An 11,785-nucleotide genomic window follows, 5' to 3' on the forward strand; every position below is an offset into this window, starting at 1 on the left:
AAAAGAGAAAAGCAAAGCGAACCGCGTCCTTCGGGCCGGAACTTCGACGCGGTCGAACGTCCAGGGAAACTTGAAAGGAAATCGCCCGGGGCCGGTTCATTTCATTGAATGTAAATTCGATAACTTAGCATAAACCGATTCTTATATGACAGGACAAATTCATCCCACGGACAGGGACGTTGATGCGTCTAGAAACTCTCTTTTAATTCGATACACCCGCCCACGTGGCATACAGGGGGGGCGCGCATGTATCCACGCAGGTACAGCTCCATATATACATCCGAGTATACATGTCAAGGATGAGATTACTCGGATTTCAAGAGCCGATAATGGGATTTCTTTAATTCGCTGCCAGGTCAATTTCTTTTTGCGAGTGGCACATAAACTCGTCGTGGGTCCTTTCGTCGAGCTTAACCCCTTTTTGAGGAAGTTCCTTTCGAAGGCGGATAACCTATCCTCGCCGAATGAACCCGATGACATCGTATTTCAGGCGAAATTGCCCAGCGCCAGATTGGAAGGACGATATACAGCCAATGGCTGAAGGAAAGGGATACCGAGACACCGATGGAAAGACCAAATGGACTCTCCGGTCGAACGAGGAGACCGGAGACCGAAAGGTTCATCATGGATCCCGTGATCGATTATCGACCTTCGATCTAGGTCTTAGAGAACGCTCGCACTGCTTCATATTTATAATATATATGTTACAGTGAAACACCGAAATCTGGAGGATGCCGACTTTCACCGGTGAATGTCAACATTCACATAGTCGCTTCGTGTATGTCCGAAATATTTGCTAAATGCCCTTATTTCTGACTTACACCGGTAAATGTTGACATTCACCGGTGTGTGATTGTCGACACACACTGGAGAGGGTCCGAATGTACAACAATGTAATGAAATATTCGATCTTTCACCGACGTATTTGGCATCTGTTGACATTCACCGGTGAAAGTCGACATTCTCCAATTTCGGTCATTCACGGTAACATATATATATCGTAAGAACGAGAACGATCCATTAAGTTGTAAAACCCCGATACAAAGAAAATGACCCTTGCATTTTACATTAAAATATATACGTTCAAGGAATCAATGTATATAACCTGTGGAAATAAAATGATTAACATTTGTATAGTAGAGATAAACGGTCCTATCTTTTGCTAATATGGAATTATTGTTTCATTTGTGGTTTGATTTCTTAGTATTTCTTATCTGCATGGTATAAATGGTATAAATGTTACTTATGAATCTGTACTCATGGAATTATTAATATCTTAGGTTCTTGAAGTGCAGTATTAATAATAATAATGTGTACGTGCGATATCAATAAATTTATTAGCTCTGCGGCATCGGTCGATTTTCGGATTCCTATTTCTACCGGCACGATACCGCACGATGGCATTAACTTGGATTTCAAATATTTATAAATATTTTCGGAGCGTTCTCTTGCAATCTTTCAAAAGGTTCTTCGTTAAAAGATTTTCGATTTTCCCGCTCACCTTGGATTTCAAATATTTATAAATATTTTCGGAGCGTTCTCTTGCAATCTTTCAAAAGGTTCTTCGTTAAAAGATTTTCGATTTTCCCGCTCACTTTTACGGACAATAGATTATCTGGTTTGAAAATCGAATGAACGATATAGCACTGCGCTCCATCAGCATTTACGAAGGGCCTTGTTACTTCCGCCCGTATATCCTCGTCCATCGCATCGTTGCACTTTCCAGCTGCACTTCATTCGATAAATAACTTGTGCAGGTGCATCCTTAGTTTTCCCAGTACTTCCCGACAAAGATGCGTCCCTTCGAAGCGACTTCTGACGGAGTCCGCGACGCTCGGTTTTATCATCGAAGAGGCGTTCCGAATGTTTCTGGATACCATTTTACGTGCATCTCGCTATCATTATCATAAATGCAAGATCATACGCTCGCTACACGCAGTATAATAAATTTCAATAGAATGATTTAACCGAAACAAATCTGCAATTCAAAGAAAGTCAGCCCTCACCCACGCGGTGTTGGACGTTGACAAGTGGCGCCATCTCCCGAGGACGCCGAGAATTAAACGACACCAAAACTTGCCCAAAATAATTTTGAATTTATCCAAATTTTCAGTTCATAATAAGACGAGGCACCGTTCTTAATCATCCGAGAATATTAACGTTTAAATAAGCGCCACTTCACCTGCGGACATCCTCAAACCTCCGGTATTTATTTCACAAGTTACAAGAACATACATTTTCAAGGGAAAATTAGCGAAAGCCTGAACATTTTACCTTAGCAATACTCGAGATTTAAGTTTTAAATAACCTTAACGATGCTCGAAACACTTTCCGATGGAAACCAAACAAAACGGATGAAAAGCTGTTTCCCAATGATAGTTTAAAATTCCTTTCCACGTGTATCAACGTTATCAACGAATACTATTCCCAGGAACTGGCTATTATCTCCGATGATTCTGGGATTCCCTTCAATTTCGTAGAAACATATTAGAGGAAAGACATTCCAAGGATATTCCAAGACCGATTCTCGACCTCTCCCACTTGGTCCACGCATGAATCCTAATTTTCCTCGTGTTTTTTACCGGACCCGGAAACTGGGGCAGGGTCCACCTGGGCCTTACCTGGTCGCGTGCTGGACTGTGAAAAAAGGGGTTCGACACGCGCCCAGGGCCCCAAGGTTAATCCAAGAAATCAAATCAAAGTAGTTTTTTGCACCCGCCCGGTTTCGGGGAAGAGCTCTGGGCACGCAAGAGAGCAAGAAGGGTTCCGACGGATCGGCTCAAAGACAATATTTAACGGATACGGTGCATGCGTGCCACGCATATGCCGCGCACGTGCCGGCAGGGGCGCGTAAAACGCACTTTGTTTGCTAAATAACGTCCTCGAAGTACCTGACGCACTTGCGAGAGACCAGCGGGCCGATCGGAGTGCCGGCGTTGCAGCAGATGACGGAATCCCGAGGGTTCGGATGCGCCTCCGGGCTAAAATATTGTTTAATTCCCGCTAAATGAGGAAAGGACAAGGATAACGCTCATGGAGATGTCGCGAGAGCGAGGGGGAAGCAACCAAGAGAGGCTGCTGCGACGATCGCGGCGCCAGTAGCGCAATGAACGGTTATGGAATTTTAATGAATGCCAGGACGAATGTTCGATGGTGGACGGTTGTGGCGAACTGTTGGTGGGTAACGGTATGAATTAGGGGAATGTTCCGTTTTGGGGCCTCCTGCATACATATTTCAGGAAACGAACTCTTTGATGGCGGTGGAGGTGTGTGTGGGGAATTATGTCCGCGGTGCTCCAAGATGTCAAGTGGACAAGGACGAAGAAGGAGAACATTGAAGGGAATTTTTCGGATAGGTAGGATTATTTTAATGAATCCTAGGACGAATGTTCGATGGTGGACGGTTGTGGCGAACTGCTGGTGGGTAACGGTATGAGTTAGGGGAATGTTCCTTTTTGGGGCCTTCTGCATACATATTTCAGGAAACGAACTCTTTGATGGCGGTGGAGGTGTGTGGGGAATTATGTCCGCGGTGCTCCAAGATGTCAAATGGACAAGGACGAAGAAGGAGAACATCGGAGGGAATTTTTCGGATAGGTAGGATTATTTTAATGAATGCCAGGACGAATGTTCGATGGTGGACGGTTGTGGCAAACTGTTGGTTGGTAGCGGTATGAGTTAGGGGAATGTTCCTTTTTGGGGCCTTCTGCATACATATTTCAGGAAGAGAACTCTTTGATGGCGGTGGAGGTGTGCGGGGAATTATGTCCGCGGTGCTCCAAGATGTCAAGTGGACAAGGACGAAGAAGGAGAACATTGAAGGGAATTTTTCGGATGGGTAGGATTATTTTAATGAATCCTAGGACGAATGTTCGATGGTGGACGGTTGTGGCAAACTGTTGGTGGGTAGCGGTATGAATTAGGGGAATGTTCCGTTTTGGGGCCTCCTGCATACATATTTCAGGAAAAGAACTCTTTGATGGCGGTGGAGGTGTGCGGGGAATTATGTCCGCGGTGCTCCAAGATGTCAAGTGGACAAGGACGAAGAAGGAGAACATTGGAGAGAATTTTTCGGATGGGGGTGAGAAAGGAGAATTTTAAAGGAAACCACCGGATAGGATTGTATTTTGAAAAATTACCATGTGAATGTATGCCTCTCCTTTGGATACTAGTTATTAATGAACTTTGCACAAATTATTTCGACGGAGTTAGGAAAACGTTAAGTTACGAACGCCGGTTTTTATTTCACTCTCAAAAGACGTTCTTCGTCGCAAGAATGGCGATACTTTGCTGGACAGTTAGCGATGCACTTGTAAAACGTCGTTTATGCGAATAAATAAATATTTTTGTAAATATATGGGGACAATATAGGAAATGGTTACGAATTTTCTTCGTGACTTTCGTCTAATGAACTTTTGAACCTTCAAACTTAGGCCTTGAAAGTTACCAAATACTCGACATGGAACTTGTCGTTCGCTCTTTTGCTGCCTTCGGTTAAGAATGCCGACCTTTGTGCAGCATCCCCGTCGGATGATTCGTTTCCAGAGAACAATAAACACCCTCGCTTCACTTTCCTCGCTTCCACCCTCTTCGTTCCACGAAATCCGACTCCGCATTCTAATTCCGATTAATTTTCAACATCCGACCTTCTCGCAACTGTCTCCGAATATATTCATCCAATTCGTTTGGGTTCCGAAACGCACCCTCTTACAATAACAGTTAGTAATTCGGGAAACACATATTGCAAGTTTCGTCCAGGAACACAAAATTTATAACACCCCCGTAAGCCTATTAAACGCAAGACTTCATAATTCTACAATTTGTTTTAAATAATTTCCAATAAAATTTCATAAAATTGCAATATTGTGTACCAAATGAATAATCTTCGTCCAACTTTGTGTATAAGGAATGCATGAAATATACGAACGTTATTAACATTCCGCCCGTAATATGCCATTTTGCGTTTGAAAAAGTGCGAAACATCGCAGAATGTGCCTCGACGGACCTTTCATACAACCGGTTGATTATTTTCAATTTCGATCTCAATATCTGGTCGTTCCTTATTTACTCCCTCGAACCAGTTGCATCGATTATCGCAAAATAATTTCCAACAAAGTCTCCTCGGTTTAAGATATCGAAGATGGCAATCGCCTTTTTCGAACATAGTCTTTAATTCAATCTCCGGCTCGTAATCAACAGAATCCGCGTACCAGTTATTAACACCGCCGTTAAGGAACCCCGGTGTAATGGCTTCCATTAACATACCCGAGCACACGTATGGATAGTGAACTGTACATACACGATTACTTGGAATGTTCGCTAAGGGAAGCTACCCGTCCGTTTAAGGAGCCATTCCAACTTAGGATCCCAAAACTCCGAATGTAGTTGACTCTGCGTTATGACAGACACTCGTAGTCATTATCAACGGATTCCATAATATAGTCCGTCATCCGGCTTGAAAATGAAAGAAATGCAATTGTTCCCACTTCGTTTTCCACAACGTGTAATGGCTTCCATTAACATACCCGAGCACACGTATGGATAGTGAACTGTACATACACGATTACTCGGAATGTTCGCTAAGGGAAGCTACCCGTCCGTTTAAGGTGAAGTGAAACACGTCGAGGAACTTGATCAACGTCGATAAAGAAGATTTTTCTAAATGCCTACGTTGCCGACGTTTGTTTTTATATTGACAACTGGGTCGAATTATATTGGGTATTGTACCAAATGGCATATTCCACCTGTCGTTTACGTACAATAAATATCAAGAAATCGAAGTAAAACTCCAGAAATCCTCTGGATTCATGCTTTTTGGAGCCCTAATTGACTGCAGAGGGACACCCTGCGCCATCTGTGATGTCCAGGTTAATTAAATTTTCACTCCGAGACCTCGTATTCCCATCGTTTTAGCAAAGAAGCGCATACAACACTTTTGTTGCCTTTATCCCGTTCAAATGCGAGTTTATCGACTACCAGAGTGTTCTAAATTGTCGTAAAATTGTTCTGACCCTTTCGATTCTCATATCAGAGCCTTCGATAATTGTATATTGATCGAAATATGAGAGCTCGACGCCATTTTAGTTCTGGTCTTGACTGAGTAAAAACATTTTTACACATATCACACATTTCGAATATAAAAGGTGTACCAAAAATGACGAATTTGCATACGATTTAAATTGGTAAGCAATGCTTGCAAACGTCCGGACAAGTTCCGACTTATATGACATTTTATTGGAGATTTGTTAAACCGGCTCGTAAAATTAAAAGGAAGGTTTAATACATGTAGGGCATTGTATGTTTAGTATCCCGTAACTGGATGAAACATTTGGTATGCGTTTTATGAATTTATTACAGTTTCTATTAACTGTAACGTTATTTCTTTTTGCCTCGACCAAAAATCTGGTCGCGATTTTTCAAATCGGTATTACTTTGTTTATCAGTTAAAAGTGTTTACGCGGAATTGCATCGCCGACGTTACCAGGTCGCAATAATTAATTAATTTTACTTCTGTAATGTTGTAACTCGCCTAGTTCTGGGATTATGCATGGCGACGTAATCATAAACGATCGTAATAGTAGCTGCTTACACCACCCTTAGGAATGACACGTGCGGATGTATACGTAAACTCTAAATGTACAGATATATCTGGGATACGTGATAAGGAAGTTACGTGTCCGATTAAATTAGGTTCCGGAAACTCGAAATGTTTAGTAAGTCGTATCGCGACAAACACCCTGAAGACGACTATTACCTTTCCTGCTATCCAGTTTTGCAAGGAATCATGATAACAAGTCTCAAATTAAGATTATTAAAAATCGTAACACGATACAATTAACGTTTTAACCTAAACGAGTTTTGCAAGAAATCGTGCCATCAAAACTCTTCAGTTAATATTTCTTAAAAAAATACAAGTAACAATCCGCAACCACAGTTTCAATGCGAACTAGTGTTACGAGAAATTTGGTAACACTAAATTTGACATTAAAGATATAAAAAAATGTAACATTGTACAATTGAAGGAGACGGTTGAAAATGAAAAAGAAAAAAAGAAAAGAAATAGCACGGATTGGAGTCACCAAAAACGTCCCGTTACTTTCCTCACTCGAATTATACGAACCCCGCCCAGAATGAAAGAAAGAGATGAGCACTTGTCAAGTTTAGACATTCGTCATGCTTCGGACAGGCATAGCGTATTCTATTAAAATGTAAACGATAATCACTGGAAGAAAGTGAACGATGAGAGTGCAGATCGAGAGCCACTTCTAAACGAAACTACACTTCATTGCGAACGATCCATACGAGTTTGACTTTCCTCCCATAACGTCAAATCCCGATGCTGTGGCAATCCCTTTCCTCCTTGACATTTGACGTTTCCGGCATTGTGTAGGCCCGCATTAATAAAAATCTCGTAAAACATTCATAAAAAAGGAGGAGGAATTTTGTCCAGCGAAAGAAGGAATCTTCGCCAAACGCGATCGCTTCTGCCCAATTCTTCTACAGTTTCCATCGCGGTCCATAAACCCAATGATCGTAAAAAAGCACAGGTCCGACTTTGCCGGAAACAAGAATTGTGAAAAAAATATTTTTCAGTAGAGGGGAGACCCGAGAGATGCGGCAGGTCAAGCGTACGTGACCACTTACCATCTGCACCCCTCGAAGGGTGCAGATCGCATCTCCCATTGTCGAGATCTCAATCACGATCACCATCACCACCAGGCAGGAAGTCCACCCTATCCCACCACGGTCAAGATTTGCGTACCCCGAAATCCTGGAACACGGCAGGATGCCCCAAAACCCGGCAGCACGTTCCCCGTTCCGTTTCCGTCGCAGAGCGGAAGTGGCGTCGTTCACCTGCACTTCAGGGTCCAGGGATAACTTTCGTAGAAAGGAGCCTTCGACTATCGGTCTTCCGATATTTCCCGACAAGAGCCCACGGTGCCAGCCGTACGTGACCACTTACCATCCACACGACCCTAAGGGTGCAGATCACGTCTCCCACTCTCGCGATCCTAATCGCCGGTGTCGTATCGCCGATACCTCAGGGGCAGGTGTTCCCCCCTGTTCTAATTGGTCGAGATTTTCGCATCCGAAGACGCGATTGGTGGAGGTCTTGAACCCTACCTCCACGTTCCCTCTAAGACATCCTCCACGGATCAAGCCACCAAGAAGATCCATCGTCGGTGATGATCAAAATAGGTCTTGGTCTTCATCTCGCCCTCTCCGCAAGACCAAGACCGAGCCTGACTGTGCTGATCACTGATCACTCTCCAGCATCCCCGTGTGCTAGCGTCCGCGAGGGACCCCATGGGTCCGTTTGACCCCATAGAACCGTTCCCTTGATCGGCGCCGATAGGAAACTCGGGGGCGGTAATCGCGCAAATGTTCCCGGTATCTTTTCGCGGCGGCGTCATCGCGCGAACTAAAGAATATCGCAGTTGTAATTAAGAAAACGGAGCCGCCGCCGTCGTCGGCGCCGCGGCGAAGAGGGTGAGGGCCGGCGGGGGTGCTCGGGGGTGCTCGGGGGTGGAAAAGTCTCTGAAAAACGCGCGCATGACAATGCTCGACCCCCTTCCCCCCATTCTCCGCCGACGGCCCCCTCCCTCGACCACCTACCCCCGACGACTCCGCCCGCGGTGGGGATGCTGGGGACTAATTAAACAAATTCTTCCTAAGACATCCCTCGCGCCTCTTCTCGCTTCTTTTCGCTTATTTGGACGATTACCGACCCTCGCGACTGCCGACCGACCACCGCGGAGAACCTCACGCTGCACGCTACATATATTACACGCTGCACGCACGCGACGCCGGTTGCACGGTGGCCTGGGGACCCCAAATCGCGACAAGACCCCACGTCCTTTATTTCTGGGGTGACTCCTTTTTAGAAACGCGCTCTTCGAGATCTCCGAGCGACTTCTGGACTGCTTCCTCTAAAGAGTTTATACGCGGAGTGGATTTATGTTGGTAAAAAGTGGAGGCCAGGAAATTATACGGAATCGGGGGCATGGGGTGTTCCGATTGGTCGACACGTAGCTGGATTCTAAGCTTTATCTGTTCTTTTAATGTAAGAAGAATTGGTTCCTGCAGTTATGAACCGTTCTTTGCGACTTCTTCGGTTCTTCTGAAAAGTCTGTGGGTGGGAAATAAGGATTTACGGTCGGAATCTGTGGGGTTCAGGGAATTGTGCGGGATTGAGTGCAAGGGATGGTCCAATTGGTTGGCTTGATTGGATACGTAGCTGGATTCTAAGCAATGTCAATTCCATTAATGTGAGAAGAGTTGGTTTCTGAGGTTACGTTGGATTTCTCGCGACTTGGAGTCGGGCCTTTCAAAAGATTGGACACTAGTGAAATAATTTATGGTCGGAAAGAGTCGAATTTAGGGAATCATGCGGAATGGGCTGCAAAGGATGTTCCCATTTTGATTTGATGGGACCCTCAGATGGATTCTAAGCGGGGTCGAGTCTTTTAATGGTAGAAGACTTGGTTTGTAAGAATATGTCGAGATTCTAGAACTTTTTCTTTCAACTTCTTGTTTCGCTTTTTTATCTTTCCGAAGAAATTGCTGCGGGCCTTTTGCAGGAAAAAGTGGAAACGGGAAACCAAAGTTTCGCTTTTCCCCTGCCACTGGACAAAGACAAAGAAATGTTGTGATTTTTAGTGTTTGTAAGGACTTGCTTTTCTGCGACGCGAAATGCATCAATTGTTTCTCTTGACAATCTTTTCTTGATTTAACATTTCTAGAAGCACGGTTCTTTTTATCAGATTTTCCCGGCAATATTTTTGGTTACAATATTTTCTTATCGTGGCTTTATTCAATACATATAATATTTAGTTTTATTTCTTTTTACCATTTATTAGCGCTATGTAAGAATACTAATAGCAACTCATACCGATTAATTACAATAGTTGCTCCATACTTCATTTAATACTTCTTTGTAATATATTTATCTAGTTTATGAGTGGAAATAATACAGCACGGATTTCGAAGGTGAAAGTCGCACATTTTGTTTCAAAAATTCTATTTATGCGGTGTTAAAGTAGAATCTGTGATTCTTTTTTGGTTTACAGTACCTCGGGGTCAACGGTCATCGAAATTGTTACAAACGGTTCATTTAATGCAACAATGCGCAGAAGAAATAGCAATTCAAATGTAGATAGTTGCCGAGTTTCAACAAAAATAGATACTTGTATAAGTCACGACAAAGTCACGAAGCACCAAATTTCTATTTATAAAAGAAACGTTCGTTGTTCCCAACATTGCTCGCGTTTTTTATGTGAAAGCATGTTTTCAGCCGTTATGGAGGGTCTAAACAATGAAATGGAACGGACAAAATTTTTCAGCTACAACGAAAACAATTTCCTTTTAATATTTAATTTATTGACATTTCTTCGTTGACTCCATTAACGTAATCGTTACTTCCGTTAATTGCTCGCGAGCTTTAAGAATTTTTATATTGCGATCATGCTTTCGGCTTCCGTTATCGTTTTGAAATCTGTCGAGTGACATTTGCAGGAAAAAATATATTTTATCGTTTTCCTTCGCGATATTCCAAGGCATTGCAAAGAATCCGCGACACATTTTATTATTTTGAGACGTATCAAGGAACATTTCCAAGAGAATCCGCGATATTCAATAAAACAGCGATCATTCCGGTTTCCTCCGACCGAAATGATTCCCCGGGACAATCGAAGGAAGGAAGCAAAAGGGAAAAAAATCATTGAACCTTTCAACCGAAGAACCAGCGGCAAGCAGAAGGAGGATGTAACTTTTCCAGCGCAATTTCTTTCAGTCCCCGGACTTTCCAACGGGCACAATGCAAAGTACGAAGTGACATTTAACGAACACGACCGGTTGGATGCGATCAAGGCGATCGGCTTCGAACTTTGCGCTTCCTAAACTTCCCCGCGTGCCCCAACAATGAAATAAAGGAACCGGGCGATCCCTCGCGAATAATTATTTCCAATTTTCCTAATAAACCCACCCCTCGCGAAGAAAATTTGGAGGACAAGGCAACACTCCCGGGACCATTTACATCAGCGAAATGCGGACCACCGCGGCCGGTGAATCGCGACGGGCAGAAAACAGCGACCCGGGACAAACGACGATAAAGGCGACAACGCGTTCCCCGCGATAAACAAAATCCCGTCCACAAACCCTAGGGCCAGGGCAGGGGCTCCACTTCCCGACACCGGTCTCCTCGGCACATCACCCCGCGATCCGTGTCCATCGCACCACACAGTCGTTCACAATCTCGCCCTACGACCGTCGCAATCCAAGAGCGCAACCCCCATCGTCGCGAAACAACGCCACGTGGGCCTTTGGGCGAAGGACTCACCTTGGGCGATCCTGACGGCGGGCATTTTGATCCTCATGGTTGCGAGGTCGAGATCTCGACTCGGGCGGGCGGAGGAGTCCTCGTGGGCGCCGGCGGGTCAGGTGCCGGGTCCGGCCATGTCGTCGCAACGGACGTCCGGGCTCGGTGGCCGCTCGCGGGTGACTCGCGCCGGTGGCGCGCGCCCGCGCGAGGACGCGCGAGGACGCGCGAGGACGCGCGAGAACGCACGCGACGGTGACAGCCGGCCGGGCGGCCGTCAATCCGTTATCTCACTCGGCGCGGCGCGGCTGGCCGCCGCGGGCCCCTCCGAGGGTCGGGCCCATGGGTCGCGCACTCCCTCGCGGTCGGTCACGCGCGGTCCCTCATCACCGGGCCGCCCTTTGGCGCGCTGCGACCGCTCCGGCTCCACTGGGCCCGCCGCTCCGAGCTACGTCCTCCTCTGGCTCT

General features: G+C 45.1%; 1 protein-coding gene across 1 annotated transcript in view; it reads right to left on the reverse strand.

Annotated features, from left to right (window-relative positions):
* The window catches only part of LOC105697090 (B-cell lymphoma/leukemia 11A), a 55,264-nt gene extending 43,783 nt beyond the window's left edge, over nucleotides 1-11,481 (reverse strand). Inside the window, exon 1 of the mRNA XM_012420102.1 lies at nucleotides 11,339-11,481. Within this exon, the coding sequence (XP_012275525.1) occupies nucleotides 11,339-11,375 (37 nt within the window). The 5' untranslated portion in view covers nucleotides 11,376-11,481. The remainder of the gene's footprint in view (nucleotides 1-11,338) is intronic.
* Nucleotides 11,482-11,785: the final 304 nt, after the last annotated feature.

This window comes from Orussus abietinus, unplaced genomic scaffold, assembly GCF_000612105.2.
Source record: "Orussus abietinus isolate OABI.00-Male unplaced genomic scaffold, Oabi_2.0 scaffold57, whole genome shotgun sequence".
Lineage (NCBI taxonomy): Eukaryota > Metazoa > Arthropoda > Insecta > Hymenoptera > Orussidae > Orussus > Orussus abietinus.